Source organism: Theobroma cacao, chromosome 1 (assembly GCF_053813885.1).
Source record: "Theobroma cacao isolate CCN51 chromosome 1, ASM5381388v1, whole genome shotgun sequence".
Classification (NCBI taxonomy): Eukaryota; Viridiplantae; Streptophyta; class Magnoliopsida; order Malvales; family Malvaceae; genus Theobroma; species Theobroma cacao.
The window spans coordinates 2,724,526-2,744,224 of NC_142639.1; the positions used below are offsets into that span (position 1 = coordinate 2,724,526).

The window sequence follows — 19,699 nt, forward strand, 5'->3', positions numbered from 1 at the left end:
AGTTTTCTCAAAAAACACTGGGAAATAGAGTTTACCATTCAATGTTTATATATATTTTTTCTTAACATAAATGAAATATGTATGTCCGCAGCCCTATTCAACGAAATGGAAGTTGACATTTCGTATCCATGCTCCGCCTGAAGCTGTGCAGAAGTATATGACATTTCTTGTATAATAATCCGAATTCAGCTCTTTCTTTTTTACAAAATGTAGCAGATTTTCATTTACTCCACCAGTGTAAATAAATGCTGTACAGTGCTATAAATTCAAAAAATGACAGCTTCATGACCTTTCATACTGCCTGAAGAATCCCGCCCTCTTCCTTCAAAGCAATCTTAGGAGGTGATCTCATGACCTTTACCCGGAAAGCTGCCTGCACATCGCTTGGAAACTAAGTCGAGGTACAAGTTGGGAAAAAAGTCATAGAACGAAGAATTTACAAAAAAAAGCTGAGTCATTCTAATTACTACAACTTGAATAAATGAGCAGCAAACGTTTCTTAGTCTTTAAATTTTTATCGTTTGCAGAGAGGGCTTTAAGCATGGGACCTATGTTTTGGAGATAAAAGTCTGATAATGACTTCAGTCAGACAGACAAGAAGCAAATGTTGAATAACATTCATGTGGTAGGTTAGTAGACTCGTATTTAGATGTTATTTATTTACCTTCTTATCTGAACCGAACTGAATGACATCTGATGGACGAACACGAGTAGAAACATTTGGTGGTACCCGAGATCTTCTCCCTCCATGGCTGCACATACAGAGTTTAGTCTTAGATAAACTCCAGGAATTTAAGATACATAAAGACGTTTCTTGCTGCTCATGACTTACTCGATATAGGTCCCATGTTCACTCTGCAAATCAATTAGGAAGAACGCACCATCTTTATAGCTGATTTGAGCATGCGTTTTGGATACCTGAGATAATTAGGCAAAGAAAGAAAACAAAAGAAACAGAAACATTCAACATAATTGTTGCAGAAGTGAGCAATCTATGTATGCTCCAGATCAGCAGATTAAAACAGCTGAAAATCACCTGGGGTGAAGGTACCACCACTGAGGCTCCTGGAAAATTCTCACTTTTTTCACTCCTACAATGACCATTAAGCATCGACAGACAGATAAATTAATATAAGAGAAAGTAGAAAAATGGTCAATCGGATTGCTTATGCTCCCATTAGGAAACAAAAAAATACCTTTTAAGAACATAAAGTCATAACCTATAAACCAATTACAAGCAAATACCCACCCAATCATGAAAGGTTTGTTCTCATCCCTACTTAGACAAATAGGTTGTGAGGCAACTACTTCATTTCCAACTGGGAACAAAAACCACCTGAAAAATGGACAAGAAATATAAGAGTCTATGGTATCGAATAAATTGAGCAGAAAATATGATGAATTTCACAAATAAAAACTATCATACGCACTCTCCATTTATAGTCTGCTCCAATGCATCATTGTCTTCAAACCATGTCCGCAATTGGTCACTTGCCTGAAGAAATTAATTAACGGATGTTTCAAATAGTTTCCATAGCTATTAATGCAGAATCAGTAGGAAGAAAGCAGCATACCTTGTCTGAGAGTCTGCAACTTAAGGACCTTCCTTCAAGTTTTGAGCTGCAAACATGTCAATTCATTTTCAGAAAAGGAAGAACAAATCAGAAATTTCATCCTAGGATCCTATGGAAGCCTTTTTAGACAGTTTCCTAATCCACATTGATACTTTTCCCCAATTTCAATCTTTTTGCCATTTCAAAAGTTTTTGACACCCAACACTTTATGTTAGCCCTAAATTCACAGTGCCATTTTCACGAGTCTGTGAAAAAGAGAATCGATACTATCATAGAACTCATCAATATGCAGAAAATTTTAAACAAAGAAAAAAAAAAATAAAACAGAAGATCCAAAGATAGAAGCAGAAGAAAACAAGCATTTCAAGATCCAACCTGTTACCACCTAAGACCCAACTGAGCATTAAGGGCATCGCTAAGTCAATAAAAAATCTGCCACCAACTCTTCCTGGGTGCGGTATCCGAAATTTTGACAAAAACTGCAGAGCAGGTCAGATTCCATGGTGATTATGCATGCAGTTGTTGCACAATTATTGGCTTTATCTCATTATTCACTTCCATTTAATGTAATCAAAATGAATTCTTACCGACAATGGACCTAGCCCTACACCTAAATAAGCCTTGTAAGTTGAAGCCATGATTGCAGCCATTCTTGCCATTCCATGGATAATGGCAACTCGCAGTCTTCTAGCTCTCTCGTAGCTGCAAATGAAATGAGTCCCTAGGAGAATCAGTTTTTGATTGCAGAAAATACATACAGTGGACCAGTGACATAAAAGAATTTGGCTATACAGATGTCATACATAATACACAGAAATCATTATCAGCAGACTGCATAGGAAATTTTCAGTGAAAATCTAGATTGTGATGATTGAATCTGTTAGATTTAATGAATTTAAGGATTAGCAAACTTTCCAGACATTAGAAACAATCATAAGATACTCAGTAATGATGTTCTGCTTCCATGGTTTATAAGGTCTCGTTCCCTACTACAATAACTTAACTAAAGTGGAATCAGGAAATGCTTAATTCAACAATTCAGTCTGACAGAGAAGTACTTTCTCACTATAATTTTTGATTGAATATGCAGTTTGACCTCCTTTTTTTTATTTTTTCCCCTTTCGAACTATTTAGGGAGAAGGAAATGTTATATTACCTCTTTAAAGAAGAAACAACATCAACAGCGGTCCCTGACTCAACACTTTGTTTCCATGCCTTATCAAGGTCCAATGCTAATTGATAACTATCCTGCAAGATGAAGAAAAAAAAGTGCCTTTCGTCATGAAGTTTTCTTAGATAACCTGACATTCTTCTGAATATTGGGAAAACACGATATACACTATTAAAGTACACATGGTTTAATAACATATATAAGTTAATAAGTGGTCTAGAACTTGGAACATCATTTGATCTTGGGCAATGCTTAAATTTGGAGAAAAAAGAACTGCCAACGCAATGGTTCCAAGTCACACCTCAATGGCCATGCATCCCCCTTGACCCATATTTGGCTGCATTGCATGGATAGAATCCCCAAGCAAGGTTACACGCCCCCTTCCCCAAGTCAGTGAGGGTGTTCGGTCATATATGTCACGTCGAAGGATATCATCTTCATCAGTAGCAAGCAACAAATCTATCACATTATCACACCAACCCTCAAATATTTTAAGTAGCCTCTCCTTTTTAGCTGTAAAAAGATCAAAATAAGAAGCAGAAAACGTTAGAATATATTAAACCAAATTAGAAATTAATAGTCAAATCCTATAATAGGTTGGGAACATTCAATATAAGCATTCTTATTAGTTGAAAGTTTTAAAGAAAGATTAATGAGTTTAAAATGTAAACATAAAAAATAACTTCCAGGGCAACTGAAGCTTCTTTCAAAATTTTTGTTAGCTAAGATACTGAATTCTAACAAATGAAAATTAGAAGGTAAAATACCATGGCTATCCACTCCACCAGCTGGTTCCTTGTGAAATGCATACCACTGCATCTTTCCAGCACCAACATCCGAGGAAACGAAGTACTGCTTGTGTCCCAAAAATACACGGTACCTTTACAGGAGAAGTTTCAATGTAAGCAGCAGTATGTAGCCAAGCCCCAGTACGTTCTAATCATCCTAATGCTTGAAAAAACACAAACATGTATAATGTGAAGTCAATCATATTATGCAAAACAAAAATGGAACATACCCGACAGACTCAATATCAGCAGGCACAAAATCTGCAATACCGGTATAGCAAGTGTATCCTGAGTATACAGCTTCCTTTGGCCCAAATAAGTTGTTCCTCACCTGAAAAGGAATTTCACAAACTATGATAGTGTTCGACATTTCGAGGGTTGAACATCTAGTGCCAAAACAATCAGTGTCATTGTTGGTGAAAACTTTAGTGGCATATAGATTTTGGTTTGGTTCAATTAGGGCAGACTAAATGAAAATAATTCATGTAGCTGACCCAAGTATGAGTTAATTATTAGTTCTAATTTTGTTTTGCTGTTGGTACCAGAGACCATACTGTCCATTCCCACTGTAGGTCAGCTCATATTTCCCCATAACTTGATGCTTGTGAGTGTTCTTCTTACAACTGGACATTGTGGAAAACAGATTGTAGCATTTTTTTAGCATCGAAACAGCTAAATGGAAAAACGTTGATAACCAATTTGTCAAGGGCATGTTGGCAAACCAAGCTTTAGAATAGGTTGTTAACAATCCAGGGTCTGAACACACAAAGACTATGTTCTGCAAGTACACATAAATATATGATGGTACCTTCGACCATATTCCATCAGCTCCAACAAGAAGATCACCTTCATAGCGCTTTCCATTTTCCAGTATCACAGTGACCTGAACTTTTAAATTACATAATTACAAAAATCAAATAAAATATTAACACAAAAGAATTAGCAAGAAGATGCAGACATGCAGAAAATAATCCCTGAAACCAGTTAGTTGAACATTAAAAGAAACAAATAAATAGAAGATTTCATGCTTTACTTTAGGAACAATGACTGTTAAGGAGATGACCTTATCTACTAGCAACTCATATTACCTTATGTCCATCATCCTCAAAATCAACAACATTGCTCTCATTAAAAATTATGTCTTCCCCAACTGCATGAACCATGATTTCTTGTAAAGTCATCCTACTAATAACTCTTGTAACTGGAATCCCTCTTTCCGCTGCAGGGGTGAATGTATCAAACTTGACGTACCTGTTTAAACCATGTATCATTTAGGGTGATTGGATTCTTATAACCAACAGTCAGACAAGGCAGCCAAATAACAGTATGTGATCAGAAAACAGGAGTTCAGAAAATATTGCCCATAGCAGGGAGTTCTTCCTCCATTGTCTCAACTAGTAGTAAACGTCAACTTACTAACATCTACCAAGTTTTCTTCTTTTTTGGATTTTACAGTTACTTTAGTTTTACCTCTATTAACAAAAAGATAACACGCAATTCATAATTTGCAATCACTGAATCAAACATAGAGCAATCCTTACAAATCAATTACAGGGAAAAAAAAAAAGTTAATTCAAGAATCTTAAACAACTGACCAAGTACCGGAAACCCCGTCAACCAATCCATTAATTCTATCTCCAGTGATGCAACCGGCCGCCATAACTTTCTCAGCGACTTCCATATCAATAGCCTCTAAAGCAGCCAATGCATTGCTTTGTATCTGAATTGGACCCCTGTATTGCCCCTCACCTCTTATAGCACTCAGATCCTTCTCAAACACCACTACATCAAACCCTTTCTTTTTTGCAGCCAATGCAAAAACCAATCCTCCAATACCACCCCCAGCAACCAATACCCTCAGCTTCTTCTTCTCCAATTGGTTCCCATCAAATTCATTCTTCTCACTTGACTTTGAAGCACTTTGGGTTCCTGCCACTGTGGCTTTGACTTGTAAAACGCTCTTCTTTGGGTTACTTGTTTTGCTTCTAAAATGGTAATTACAATGAATACAAGGCAAGGACTCTGTTGGAATATACTTAGAGATGGAGACAGGAAACTGGGTTCCTGTGAAAAATGTTGCTGAAGGTTTCTGAAGCGAAGTTGCAGCCATTGTTTTGCCAAAAAAAAAAAACCTTCAACTTTCAAGCCTCGTTTCTTGATTTAAACAACCAAAAACAGGAACTTTGGTTTTCCTTATGTCAAAGGAAAAATCCTGGCAACAGTAGCTTTTTGGAATGTAAAAGAAGGCTTCAGGTAGACTCGGAGAGAAAGCAAATTGAACAGATTTCCCGATTTGACTGAGAGAGAGAAAGAGAGGGAAGTAACAGATAGTATAAGCCAATCGCAATTGCCAGTCATCTATGAATGTGAAGTAAAGAATTGTGCTGCACCAACAATGGAGATGCCAAGGCCATGTGGCAGTCTCTCAATGTCCCATGGCACTACCTCGGGAAGAATATCTTTGACACAGATTCCTATTTTCTGTGGTGGTCATGGGTCACATATATATATATATATATATATATATATATATATTTAATATTTTCCACTTCCAACCTCTTATTTTTTGGAGTTGAGTATAGCAGTACTAATTGCATAGAAGGGTCCAAATTGCTTAGCACAATTGACATTAGATTACTGATTAATCAAATGGGTCATTAAAATAAATCATTGTATTTTAGGCCTTTGTTGTGCTCTTATTATTACTATATATAAAAAAGGAAAACTTCATTTTTGATTAAAAAAGGCCCAATAAATGAGAGTGGCTTTGTTTGCTTTGGAAACATAAATAGATGAGGATTGGAACATTGAATTTAGAGGCGGTGCAAAACTGAGTCCAGTTTCAACTCACTTCTCAGTGCCTTTCGGTTCGGTGCTTTTTAGACTTTCATACTTGTTTAGTCTCAGTTACCTTACCACCTCCATGTTCCGACAACAGACAGGGCCCTTTGTTGTCGATGGGACCCACTTTTTGTCAGCGCTTAACAAGTGGCATTTCGTCAGTTAATTGGTTCGGCCGAGTTTGGTACTGCCATTGCAATTTATAACTGTTTAGGCTGAGTTTGGCACTGCCACTGCAATTGATAACTGTTTAGGCCAAGTTTGGCATGGATAACTGTGTTTGGTATAGCGTAAAGAATGCAACCCTCTGACAATGCACCGCATCTTTCTCGGGATTTCACGTCTTTAATTTTAAATAAATGCGTTATAAATAGTACACGACTAATGATTATATTCTTAAAATCTATCAATCTCAAATTTGTACCAACAAGATAAATTCTATCTCTTTACTCCTTTTCTTTAATTATAAATAAAACCAAATTTTTGTACTTTTTAATTTTATTTAATTTAATATCTGATTTTAAGATCAAAATAATTTAATTTTTTTAATTTAATCTTTCTTTTTAACGATATTTAATCTTACCGTTTAAAAAAATAATGTCAACGATAACGTTAGTACTAACATGTTACATTTTGATGACGTAGTATTGAGATAATGACTTAGCATATCATGTGGCACAAACGTGATGACGTGCAAATATCATGTGGTACTAATATGATGATGTGGCACTAACGTGTTAATATGTCAGCATCATATGACGAATTAAAAAAATTTTAAAATAAAAAATTTTATTACGTCATAGAGATTAAATTAAATAAAAATATATAATATAGATATTAAATTAAATAAAATTAAGATATTAAGGGATTAAATTAAAAAATATATTTAAAAATATAAATATTTAAGTAAATTATTGATATACTTATTAGTAAGCTAAATATTTAAATATAAAATATTTATAGTGTTAAAATATATATATATATATATATATATATATATATTCTTACTTGATTATTTAATTATAGAATATGTATATTAAATTATCTTTTTTATAAAAATAAAATTTGAATTTTTTTTCTATAAAAAAATTTCAAAAAAAATTTATACCTATAATCAAATTTAAATAAATAACTTACATTACGTTATAATAAAATAATATAAAATAACTAAATAAATTTCTTTTTCTTCTATTTATAATAGTATAAAAATTTAAAATTTATTTAACTTAGTTTTCAATTTGAGCTGAACTCAAATTAGTAAAATAAGTTAATTTAGTTTTTTTTTTAAAAAAATGAAGAACGGAGATATGGAGTTAGCAATAATTATAAAAATAATTTCTCGTTCTAACTTACTTAATTTTGACATGACAAACCACTTATTAAAGTTATAAAATTTGAGCTCCATCATTTAAATTTTTTATTTATTTTTTATGTTTTTATTTTATTTAATATTTTAAGCTATATTTTTTAAATTGAAATTTTTTAAATTAAAAACTGCATTTATGGTTGATAAATTTAAATATAACTGTAAATATTTGTACCATTTTATTTTATTAATAAATTTTTTATAGACCCAAATTAATAATTTAAATTCAAATTTAACAGAATTTGATTGTAGTATTTGAACTTAAATAAAATCATTTTATAAGAACATTGAGTAAATTTTAATAACAAGTAAATTGAGTAAGAGTTGAATAATTTCAAAAAAATGGGTATTTGTAAATTGTGAAAATTGTAGTCAAATCAACCTATTTTGTTAATTTGAATTCAGTTCAAGTTAAAAATTATGTTAAATAAATTTTAAATTTTTATACTATTATAAATAGAAAAAAAATTTATTTTATCATTTTATATTATTTTATTATAATGTAATGCAAATTATTTATCTAAATTTGACTTTAGGTATGAAATTTTTTCAAAATTTTTTTTATAGAAGGATAATTCAAATTTAATTTTAATAGAAAAGATAAATTAATGTACATATTTAAGAATCAAACAATTCAGTAAAAAAGTATTTATATATATTTTCTAATATTATAAATCTTTTACATTTAAATATTTGACTTATAAATAAATTTATCAATAATCTACTTAAATATTTATATTTTTTAAATATTTTTTTCAATTTAGTCACTCAATATCTTAATTTTGTTGAATTTAATTCCTATACTATATATTTTTTTCAATTTAATCCCTATAACGTGATAAAATTTGTTATTTAAAATTTTTTTTGATATGCCATGTGGCACTCACATGTCATTATATTAGTGCCATGTGGTATTCCTATGTTATCACGTTAATGCCATGTGGTATATTATATTATCATCTCAACGTCATGTCATCATTAACGTCATATTCTTTAACGGTAAAATTAAATGTCGTTAGAAAGAGACTAAATTGAAAAAATTTTCAAAATCAATGGATTAAATTATTTCGATTTTGAATTCATGGACTAAATTAGATAAAATTGAAAAAATAGGGACTGAATAGGTATTTTGAGAAAAAATAAATTAAATGTTCGTGAGTCACATGCTTAAATTTTTATGTTTAGACTAGTATCTGAAAAAATATTCAAACTAGTAGTAACATTTTAAAAATTTGAACTAATTTAGTAGTATTTAAAATTTTATTTATTAAGCATTCAAGTATTTTCCTTAATAACATGTAAATATATTTATCATTAAAAAATGTAGAATTAATTTTTTAAAAACATTTATTAAATAAATTCTTCAAAGTAAGTAAATTATAAGAATATTCATAATGCAACAAAACAAAAAAAATATGCTTGCACAAATTGACACTACAAAAAATCAGACAAATACAATTCGTAAATCACAATAAAGCCATGTTTCTTTTATATAAATAATTACCGATTAACGATATTGTTACGTATTATTACTATATAATAAAAATTTATTCAATATATCTATATGTACGTATAACGTATGTATAAATTTCAAATACGTTTCGTCCAAGTCTGAAAGAGCTTTGGGCTGAGTCTCCATCAGGGAAAGTTTGGGGCAGGCTCATTACTGTTACTGCTTCCACCTTCACTGTTGAATGTCCAAAGCTCTCCAAACTCCAACAATAAAGATGTACCTTTCAAGGTCGAGCTTGGGAAGCATCAAATCCTCTCCACACAAAAATTGAGTGAATTTTAATTTATTTCGTTTCAATTATTTATTTATTTATTTAAGAGTGTGGCTCTTTGAAATTTGAAGCAAAATTAATGAATGGAGAAATTGTGAGATACAAGATATTAAGCATTGAAAATCATTGTCGATAAAACATCAGAAAATGTAGCAATCAAGTGAAATAATCGACTACAAATATTCAAGGACAAAAAATCTAAAAAACTGGGCCCCCAAAATACATCTTATATCATAATAATTGCTTCTAAAAAAATCCAGTACATGCATCATGAATTCTTCAATCAATGTTTCGTTATTTCTTTTATTTTCTTTTTTGCGTGTGTGTCTCTCAGCGAAAGAATCATTATTCTGTTTCTGTCCTATTTTTTTTTTTTCATGGTTTTTGGCTAATGCCATGAACCATTCTGTCACAATAATTTTGGGGTCTTGGTGTTGAGTGTTTTAAGGGCACCGGGAAATATTTTACTTTAAAAATATTATTCTGCTTGTTGTTTTGAACTTGTCATATTTAAAGATACTTAGTATTTATATCACAAGATCATTAAAGATATGCAGCGTCCATATTTATATTCTTTTCAGAATTTCTTTACTTGTTTATGAGATTAAAATATTCTATTTATTTATTTTTGAAATGCTTGCTATGCTCACGTTTATACTATTTTCAGGATTTCTCTATTTATTCAAGAAATTGAAACACTCTATTTATTTATTTTTGAAATGCTTGCTATGCTCACGTTTATACTCTTTTCACGATTTCTCTATTTATTCAGGAAATTGAAACACTCTATTTATTTATTTTCGAAACACTTGTCATGCCCATGTTTATACTCTTTTCAGAATTGTTTATGAGATTGAAACACTCTATTTATTTATTTTTGAAACACTTGATATAACATTTATTTGAATTTTATGAAAATTTTATAAAAAAATGTTAAATAAAAACCAAACCTTTACAAATGGATGGGAAACCAAGTTGACAATATCTTTTACAATTTAACTAGTACAAGATTTTGACTGTTGATCATGGGTAAACGATTCTTTTCCTATGGTGGTTAAAACTATATAACTGTAAAAATTAATTGTAAATATTAAGAAAGAAAGAAAGAAAGAAAGGAAAAAGAAAAAGGATCTCACAACTATATATCCTCAGGATTTTATGGGTTGAAAATTAAAAAAAAAAAAAAAAGGTGCTCATTATTTAGCTACTCTATAATTCATATGGCCAGGGCCTATGCAGAAACAGATAAATTAGCAAGCGGTGGAAATGCAATATGCCATGCGTTGGGAAGCATAAATGTGCAATGCTTTATGGTTATATAATCTATAATTGGATTTGATGTCCACATCCTTACATAGGGTGAGGCCACTGCCCCTACACACAGAAATGGGCATCAACTGCCACAGAATTAACTGAGGGACCACACACGGACATGGCCAACCACATGCTTTTCCTGGTGAAACTTCTCACTCACCTGCTTAACAAGTTTCCCCAAATATATTTACATTTCTATGTACTTTTAACACTCTCATTACCAGCTTTAGGAGTTGTTTTTTCCTTTGTTTTTTCCCTTTCCTTTTATGGTCAAATGAATAATAAAACCAGAAAAGGATGGGGCTCAAAGCTTCCAAACCTTTTGCTGCAAAGGTAAACTATTAAATCTAAACTAATTTTTTTTTTAAAGGTAAATCTAAACTCAATTTTAACTGTTACAATTATGTTTTGACAGTGTTACAATGTACCCTTAAATCTCCATCTTCAAACTCAATATACAAAGATGCTAACCCCCATCCAATGGGGAACCTTCCCGCAGGGAAGCCACCTCGTTCTTATTGCTAAACGTTCTTTGGATATGCACATGGTAGTTTTTTTTCTTTTCCTGTTGTGGTTTTTTGTTGTCTCGTGCATGTGGGATTAGGTATATCCATTTTACTTGAATCCGAGTCTTCCTTTTCTTTCTTCATTTTTATTTTTCTTTTACTGTCGAATCTGAGTTTCCAACTAGCATTAAAAATAGAAGGAATATATGTAGAAAACGATAAAAAATCCTTGTCTTTGATAGAGATTGCTGTTAAAACGTTTAATGCGTAGTTCGTCAACATTCCTGGCCTTTGTATTCAATGATTTGATGCAGCATTTGGCATTTTGCAACCCTATGATGCAACCCTTCATGAGGCTTGTCTAGATGCAAACAAATCTTTGTACCCAAAAAACGGATCGCATCCTGCAAAGCATAAATCTATGTAAAAAAAAAAGGGAAAAGAAAAGAAAATGAAAGCAAGAATTAAAAGACCATCTGTATAATTAGCCACAAAAGAACGGTAAAAAAATCAGCTTTCAAACAAATTCTTTCCTTGTCTCAATCACCCTTTTAGACAAGCTTGCCAGCAAGCCAGAGTCACTATTATTTTGTTGAAGTCTAGCTCTTGTGGTACTGTATATGCAAACAGGCTAAGACTTGCTGTGGTGATTGAGAGTGAATGAAGAAAGGTTCTGTTTCTTTGAGCCATCTGGCTACATTTCCAAGCCCAGGAGCATCAGATTACCGTGATAATGGCGTGGTGGTGGCTCAAAAAGGGTGGAGTTCAGAGAGAGTGCCACATCCAGCTAATAGTACTGGTTGTAGCAGAAGACATATCAGTGCTTCATCTTTGACACCTTTTTACAGTGGTAGAACATTGCCTTCCAAATGGGAAGATGCTGAAAGGTGGATTTGTAGCCCCGTTTTGGGTTACGGTGTTAGCAAGAATGCAAACTATCAGCTTCAGAGGAGGCCAAAGTCTAAAAGTGGACCGATTGTGCCTCCTGGAATTGCTTTCTACTCCAATTACTCGCCTTCAATGCAGCTCCTTGATGGTGGTGGTACTGGGAGCGTGAGGAATTTGATGGCAGGGTCTCCATTTTCTACTGGGGTTTTGATGGCTGATGGGGTCTCTGTTCATTATGGTGGGTGTAGAGGCTCTGTTGCTGGTGGAGACGGTGACGGTGAACAATCTTGTATGGTGCAGAATGATTGTAATGTGGCACGATCCGCTATTATACCTGGATGGTCAGATTTGGTCAGTGAGTCTTCATTGCCCAGCTCTCAAGGTATAGTGTTCTTTCTGTGTTTTGAGAATAATTTTGCTTGCAATTTTAACTTAGGCTGCTATACTTCGTACTTATCTGCTGATCTGATTGTGGAAGTTAAAGAACACAAATTTGGTTGTGTAGTATGCTCCATAGGCATGAAATTTAGTTAATCACTGCCCTTCCTTGTTCATCCAATCCAAAGTAGGATAAGGTAAGCCCCAGAAAACCCATTAACTTATCATGATGAAACTCCTAATTGCAGATCAGATATTCCAACAATCAATCTCAGTTCTGTTAAATCTAATTAACCAGTAAATGATTAATTGTAAATAGTGAAGTTCTTAAAGATGCATCTGGAGTCTAGAAGGAAACTGTAAACTGTCCTTGCATAGATAGGCATACCCCGAGGGCAGAATAATCATAGAGCTAAGACTTTTGCAGCTGCTTGGACCTCTGTGTTGCAGAAGTCCTGCCTGGTAACTAATAATGAAGTGTGTAGAGCAAATATAATGTGATTAAAATTACATAAATTCTGCAAAATGTTAGCTTCGAATTGGAAAAAGGTCTCTGTCTGAGTTTATGACTTGGAACTGCTGTCACTACACAAAAGAATCTTTTTTCTGGCCCAGACACCCGAATGTAGTGATGGATTGAAAGTTAAAAACTATAAGAAGGCTATAGCTTCGACGTAGACTTAAACCAATGAATTAGATGTCAGACAAGATGTACATCATCAGGATTAGGACTTTTTCATGTTAACTCCATTTTTATGGGCTTCAGAATGATGCATGATTTATTTGTGTGCAAATTTTCTGATGTTGGATCAATTTGTTACAGATGAAAAACTTGATGAAATCAAGGATGCAGAAACGATGATCTCTCGCGTAGTTTCACGGAGGGATATGGCTACACAAATGAGCCCTGAGGGCAGTAGCAGCCACTCTTCTCCCAGAGAGAGATCTTCATTTTGCCACTCACCTCCTCCTATCCTTCCTCTGCCTGCTATGGAGAACAGTGATCATCCTTCTAAATTGGACATCAGGGAAGTGCAGATAGACAAACGAGCCACCATGACCAACTGGCCCAAAAGACATGGATCAAGAAGAATCAAGAAAGGCGTGCCAGATTTCGAAGACTTTTACCAGAACAACACGGCAGGTTCTGCTTTATCTCTGGATGTTTCAGAGGCAGCAACAAGCATTTCAAAGTATGTTTTAGTGCACTGTTCGTTAATATCTGTCCTGCATCTTCCATTAAACAAAGGAAAATTCCGAAAATGAACACTGCTAACAGACTCCTTTACACTTTGAGGCAACCTTAACGCGTAATATGAATCTTGAAATTAGATAAATACATGTTCTGCCTTGATTTATAGAGTCAACAATGTAGCTTTCAAAAGTGGGGGCCAAGATCAGGGCTTTTCCCGAAGAGGATTGAGTTCCATAATTTCACCGAGTAGTAACTGTCAATGCTATAAGTTGTCTTTAATGTTCAAGGAAGTTTCAAAGATTCAGTTCCTAGATAATATTGCACCATGATTATAGGGGCTGGCCCTGGAGCTTTATTATATTAAACAGAAACTTGAGGTATGCATCGAGTGAGACACAGTTGTCAGGAATATAAAGGAGCTTTTCTAAAAGAAGTTTTAACTTCATGTTCAGGTTGCATAGGGAGGAAGCAAAGATCAACGCGTGGGAGAATTTGCAGAGGGCAAAAGCTGAGGCAGCCATACGTAAACTAGAGGTTCACATGCACACAGGAGTTGTGTCATTGTTTCTTTATCCAATAGCTTAAGCTTTCTTAAAATCTTTTTTGCCTTTTCTCTTTACCTTTTCGTTCTATGTGATATCATAACGTTTTAATGTTAGCTTAAGAGATGCTTTTCCAAGTAGGCAAACATCTAGAGTCAAGGGGCACTGATGCGGTACTGTATTTTACTCTCAGATGAAATTGGAAAAGAAGAGATCAGCATCAATGGATAAGATCTTGAGCAAGCTGAGAATGGCTCAGATGAAAGCCCAAGAAATGAGAAGTTCAATGCCAGCCAAGGAGAATGAACAGATTCCAAAGACTTCTCAGAAGGTATCATTCTTCAACATCCGCATGAGTTCCTTCCGCAGTTGCTTCACCTGTCATGCTTACTAGTTTCTCGCAATGTATATCTCCATGTCCATGGGTTCAAATCTTTTCCACCAGGTACATTTATCAACGTTGGATTTATTGATCCCAAATTTTGTATATCCCTGCTGGTTTCTCGACTTCCCTATTTTTTCATGTAAAATACCTTAGAATTCTTAGGCCGTCTTTCCAATCTGAGTTAGAGCAGCCGAATTGGGTCATTCACAGGTCCAAGAAAATGCGGATTTCAAGCTCTTGTTCTTAGCGGATGGGATTTTTTATACACAAAAATACTTATCTGGAATTATCGTCCGTGATAGCTTCAAAAGTCCACTACCAAGGCATTAGGTTGCTCCGGTCCTGTCTACTGGTGTTGGTGAACCATCCGTTGGATTGGAGTATTAAATACAGAAACACAAACTCTATATTTAACAGGCACCTACCAACTATTCGTTAAATATTTCCACTTTTGCCTAACAATTGAACCTCCACATACCATTTGCTTAATCAAATTAAGCAAAGAAATATGTTGACACTAATCATTTGCATCAAGACTAGAAGTAAATGCATTAATTAGAGATTTCCAACTGGAATAATTTCTGCACAATCTGAAAAGTATGGCTCCATATAACATGATTTATAAATAGAAGATAGTCACAATGACATTAGGCAATCATCTAGATCATTTAACAAGTTCAACATTTGCCTTCCAGAACGATCTCCACAGCAATACCATGGCCACTTCTTAGTATGGCCTATACCTCCACTCTGCTCTCGATGGCCTTGCACTCCCAATTGCATAACCCCACTGCTACACGAAATGAATAATTCATAAATAAGCATAACGAACGCTGCTTATGAATATAAACTAATTTTCCCCTTCTTAAGAATCAGATTAATCTCAAAATTAGTTCATCTTTCTTTGAAAGTGCACCCAAGTCCTGAAGTAATTGTCTAATTGTTAAAGTTGTTATTTCCAAAGAAAAAAGAGAAAATAAACATAAACACTCACATCATCAAAATGCAGGCCTCCATACATCCTACCAAAAGGGCGCATTGGACCACCAAAACCTCTATACGGTCCAGCAGGATTCATCATGAAACTAGGGCCAGCATCATCAACAGGTGTTGCAGAATCTATTGCCACCTGGATAGCGAGTTCATTGGTAAAATTTTATGAGTTTGAATCAACATAAGCTGTGGCATTTTGATCACATTTTATGCGATACGCAGAGAATAGAAGCTTGAAATAATAATTTAAATAAAGGGACATAACAAACTGCAGGTGAAAGCAGGCTTGCCTATACATGTACACTTCAGAAAAATGGCAAACTATATAGGGCTAACTAAATTGATTTAATCATTTGAACTTGTAGTCATTGCAAGATGATCTTAAAATCTTTTTTCCTTATGTGGAACTGCTCTCTTTCTCTCTCTAGTTTGCAGAGATTTTTTAGAAGTAAATGCCTTGCAAAAGATTTCTAATAACAGGTCATAACATTTTTGAGGTTACAAATATATTCCGTACATACTCCCTCGTGACCTTTGTGCTTAATGGCGATTCCACAATGATTCACAGCAGCAACGATGATAATTGATGTTTTCCAAATCAATTTATGGCAGTAAATCATAATTTAGAGTCCTCAAAATTGCAGAGGATTACCTAAGAACTAGAGTTAATTTCCATAACCAGAAAAATGGCAATAATGGCTGCACATAATAAACATATCATCCAAGAACTTGGCCTGTTTAACATGCTATCAAACACTCATAAATCTAAAGACAACGTAACTCTATCACAATCAGGCCTCAATCAAGTATGAGGAAATGAAAAACAACTTGTTTCCATGTACCTGTTGTCCACAAATCTCATGAGACCTACGAGATACTCGGTCTGCAACTCCATCTTCAGCAAAAGTGACAAAACCAAAACCTCTGTGGCCAGATCTCTTGGGGTCCTACATTAAATGAGCATCCAAACCTTCATAAGCTGGCTTCAATTCATCTCTCATTTGTACACGATATTTCATCACCTTACCTTAGGAACATAAACATCTAGTATACGCCCAAATCTACCAAAATACTGGCGAAGATCTTCAGCATTAGCCTCCTGAGGGAGCCTGCCAACAAATATCTTTTTGCCCATTCCTCGAGTAGATTCTCCTCCTAATTCAACATTAAGGGAAAAAAACGACAACCTGAATAAATATAATTCCATAAACCAATGTCTCTGCTAGGAAGGAACTTACTTCCATACACAGGGCCAGGATGGTCATACAAGGTAGGAGCACCAAGTGCAGCATATCTAGTTGCAGCAGAAATGTATGCATTGTATGCACCATATCCACCTTGTGACATTCTGCCTATTGGTTTAAAGTCATCTTCCTGTCAACATAATATCAAATAAGTGACATTAAAGCCACGTCTATTGAGCATATACGTGACATTGCCAGGGAAAAAGAATATGAGAAACCAAATTGTGCTTTGTCCTATATGAAAAGATCAAACTTGAACTTGAGAGAGGTAAAACAGGTAAATTACTAAAGCAAAAGACACTGGCAGTGATGTAACTTGCCTTCGGTGTTGCTCGATCAACTACTACCGTAGAACCTCCCAGTTCATGAGTATCAGTCATCAGATTCTCCACAGAATCTGTAATACTAAACGAGTATCAACCTTCTTTTCACTGGTATAAATAACATGAGTGGAGAAAGGAGACCACCATATAACTAAATTCTAAACAACATATGGTTCTTAATTGCACAACTTGGCATTTCAATTGGAAAAAGGGTAAGAAGATAACTTGTAGCACTGTTATCTCGTATACAACCAATTACAATAACCAAAAGGTCAAATTGGAGCATGCAAACCATTTGATGCAGAAAATTAACTGAAAGCTACAAAGTCAGGAGCAGGATAAACTGACCTGCACTAGCAAAAGTGATAAAACCAATTCCACGGTGAGCTTTGGACGCTTGATCCTGTGGCACGCATGCTTCATAAGCATCCAAAAAAATTCTAGCAAAAACACTACTACATGCAGCCATAAGGACACAGACATACAAACACATAGACAGAGAAAGAGTACCTTCGGCATGTATAAATCTGTTATCTCACCATACTCCTCGAAATGGCTGTAAAGATGAATAGATTGAATGTTATACTAATTCCTCGTATAGCTGATCACATTATTTGTTCTTCACCCTTTGAACATGATTAGTCAGCTCATACCAACAAAGGCATGTTTTGAGTTGAGTTGACATATCATGTTCAAAAAATAAAGAGAAAATATTTAAAAAAGGAGCACTACCATGATTCATATATTGCACTTAATTACCTCCGAAACGTTGATTCGTCCACTGATGGTGGAATCCTGGCTACAAATATCCTGGTTACTTTCTTTGCAGGTGCTCTCATCTCCTCCTATGAAGTATGATAAAAATGAAGCTATTGATAATGACTAGAAAAGGACTAGTAAATCAACAAAAATTTTCAAAGCAAAAAAGGGGCATAAGTTTATATAATTAAACCTTTGGAGTAGCTATTTTAACTTCCAGCATTCTCTCACCAAGAAAATGCTCAATTGATAGCACATTCTGTAGAAAATGAAACACAAAGCATAATTTGTTACCACGTGATGGCAGTTTACCCCCCATCCCAACACCCCCCAATTAAAAATACGTAAGGGACAGAAAATTACTGGTTACCTTAGCATCATCAGCGGATGCAAATGTTACATATCCAAAACCACGAGATCGGCCCGTTGAGCGCTCCTAGATAATGGAAGAAGCACATTGATAATTAATGGACAACATAAAGAGAGAGAAGAAGAAAAAGAAAAGGAAAAGGAATTTATCCACAAAATTAAGCAGTTCTCCTAGGTAACACGTGATAAACAAACTTGTAAAGAAGAAAACAGAATATAACTTCATGCCCTTTGGCTATTTTCACATAGAGTGAAGCTTCTACTAATTCTTGTCTGTACCTTCCTGACACATCAGCCTCCACAAAATACCAGCCCATGCAAGTTAAGCGAAGGAAATTACAATTTTTTACATATATAAATCAATCGCAAGTTAAAAAATACAGAAAAATCCAGAAAAAAAAATTAACTCAAAGAAGAAATAAATGAAAAAAAGGGGAACCTTCATGACAATACAATCCTCCAAATCACCAAATTTACTCATATATTTCCTCAAACCTTCAGTATCCACCTCCCACGGTATTCCCAAAACCTACAATAAAAAAGATCATCAAATTCAACAAAATCACAAAAAACCCAACAATAAAAATCCAATCTTTTACCAAAATAACAAGATTTAAGGACAGCAAACTGACCACAAGCTTTCGGTCCATGGTGAAAATCGGAGAATTTAAGCCAAGAAATGAATATCGTCGAAAACCCTAACACACTCAATAAAAGCTCACACAAAATTCCTCTCTTAATAAATCTCTCACACTCCGTCTCTTCCTCTTTCTCTTCCTCTTCCTGCACACAATAAGCACACGCTCTTTCTCACACAGAATCATCACCAAATACGAAATCAAATTCACCATTTTTTAAATTCTTTTTTAATTTTAAAAACAGCCAATTAATTGTAGCATTAATCAAGACTTATAAGAAGTTTTCGCTTTTATGTTAATTTTTGGCGCTCACTGACCTGACCAATCCAAAACCCTAAAATTTGCAGAAGAAGATCTCTCTCCCTCTCTCTCGCTCGCTCGTTCCCTCCCTCCCCGCTCGCTCGCTCGTTCGTGCCGCTTTGAGTCGTTATCGTAGTTCGGAGAGTGGCCCCATTCGCTTCCTTTTGTAGCTGAGTTGGGCTAAATTTGGGTGGTTTGCGGACAACTATGGGCCAGCAACAGCGTGCCACCTCTACATTGGGAAAAGTCCGCTAAGCTAAATCAAAAATGGGCCCAGCCTTATATATAGTTAGATTATTCATGGGCTTTTATGTTGCCCAGCCCGTATTACACGTTTGAAG

General features: G+C 34.4%; 3 protein-coding genes and 1 non-coding gene across 9 annotated transcripts; 2 read left to right on the forward strand and 2 right to left on the reverse strand.

Annotated features, from left to right (window-relative positions):
* Nucleotides 1–144: 144 nt before the first annotated feature.
* Nucleotides 145–6,013, reverse strand: ABA1 (zeaxanthin epoxidase (ZEP) (ABA1)). Its single transcript, XM_007047199.3, has 16 exons — nt 5,129–6,013; nt 4,622–4,784; nt 4,342–4,416; nt 3,764–3,864; nt 3,513–3,625; nt 3,047–3,258; nt 2,731–2,822; nt 2,162–2,276; nt 1,950–2,053; nt 1,575–1,620; nt 1,431–1,495; nt 1,250–1,336; nt 1,037–1,091; nt 833–918; nt 665–752; nt 145–373 (listed from the first exon to the last, which is right to left on the reverse strand). Exons 1-16 carry the CDS (start codon nt 5,641–5,643, stop codon nt 293–295), a joined length of 1,998 nt encoding a protein of 665 aa, XP_007047261.3. The 5' UTR covers nt 5,644–6,013; the 3' UTR covers nt 145–292.
* Nucleotides 6,014–7,684: 1,671 nt separating this feature from the next.
* LOC148764431 (small nucleolar RNA snoR8a) lies at nt 7,685–7,777 on the forward strand. Its single transcript, XR_016024359.1, has one exon. It is a non-coding gene; the product is annotated as a small nucleolar RNA snoR8a (small nucleolar RNA).
* A 4,106-nt stretch (nt 7,778–11,883) lies between these two features.
* On the forward strand, nt 11,884–15,253 carry LOC18611132 (Remorin family protein). Of its 4 annotated transcripts, none has more exons than XM_088807610.1 (5): nt 11,884–12,614; nt 13,434–13,803; nt 14,258–14,339; nt 14,541–14,678; nt 14,943–15,253. In XM_088807610.1, the coding sequence occupies exons 1-5, from the start codon at nt 12,005–12,007 to the stop codon at nt 15,060–15,062; spliced, it is 1,320 nt and encodes a 439-aa protein (XP_088663736.1). In that variant the 5' UTR covers nt 11,884–12,004; the 3' UTR covers nt 15,063–15,253. The 4 variants fall into 4 exon arrangements, 3 of the variants coding, with proteins under 3 accessions (XP_088663736.1, XP_088663739.1, XP_017983682.2); XM_088807613.1 differs by having other exon boundaries at nt 14,793–15,015; XR_001929581.2 differs by having other exon boundaries at nt 11,888–12,614; nt 14,541–14,792.
* A 3-nt stretch (nt 15,254–15,256) lies between these two features.
* Nucleotides 15,257–19,504, reverse strand: LOC18611133 (RNA-binding (RRM/RBD/RNP motifs) family protein). Of its 3 annotated transcripts, none has more exons than XM_018128205.2 (14): nt 19,376–19,504; nt 19,053–19,203; nt 18,860–18,949; nt 18,422–18,487; nt 18,245–18,310; nt 18,052–18,137; nt 17,803–17,848; nt 17,641–17,695; nt 17,290–17,366; nt 16,964–17,099; nt 16,753–16,880; nt 16,568–16,672; nt 15,727–15,861; nt 15,257–15,522 (listed from the first exon to the last, which is right to left on the reverse strand). In XM_018128205.2, exons 2-14 carry the CDS (start codon nt 19,068–19,070, stop codon nt 15,460–15,462), a joined length of 1,071 nt encoding a protein of 356 aa, XP_017983694.1. In that variant the 5' UTR covers nt 19,071–19,203; nt 19,376–19,504; the 3' UTR covers nt 15,257–15,459. The 3 variants fall into 3 exon arrangements, with proteins under 3 accessions (XP_017983694.1, XP_007047268.1, XP_017983696.1); XM_007047206.3 differs by having other exon boundaries at nt 15,257–15,525; XM_018128207.2 differs by lacking the exons at nt 18,860–18,949; nt 19,053–19,203; nt 19,376–19,504 and adding an exon at nt 18,700–18,772 and having other exon boundaries at nt 15,257–15,525.
* Between the last annotated feature and the right edge of the window lie 195 nt (nt 19,505–19,699).

Coding starts and splice junctions, on each gene's coding strand:
- ABA1 (XM_007047199.3), bottom strand. CDS start 5,643: ATGGCTGCAACTTCGCTTCAGAAACCTTCAGCAACATTTTTCACAGGA. Junction 4,417..4,621: donor TTGAGGATGATGGACATAAG/GTAATATGAGTT, acceptor TTAAAAGTTCAG/GTCACTGTGATACTGGAAAA. Junction 1,092..1,249: donor AACAAACCTTTCATGATTGG/GTGGGTATTTGC, acceptor TGGTCATTGTAG/GAGTGAAAAAAGTGAGAATT.
- LOC18611132 (XM_088807610.1), top strand. CDS start 12,005: ATGAAGAAAGGTTCTGTTTCTTTGAGCCATCTGGCTACATTTCCAAGC. Junction 12,615..13,433: donor TTCATTGCCCAGCTCTCAAG/GTATAGTGTTCT, acceptor AATTTGTTACAG/ATGAAAAACTTGATGAAATC. Junction 14,340..14,540: donor CAGCCATACGTAAACTAGAG/GTTCACATGCAC, acceptor TTTTACTCTCAG/ATGAAATTGGAAAAGAAGAG.
- LOC18611133 (XM_007047206.3), bottom strand. Junction 18,138..18,244: donor TTAAAATAGCTACTCCAAAG/GTTTAATTATAT, acceptor CATACTTCATAG/GAGGAGATGAGAGCACCTGC. Junction 17,849..18,051: donor GACGAATCAACGTTTCGGAG/GTAATTAAGTGC, acceptor TCATCTTTACAG/CCATTTCGAGGAGTATGGTG.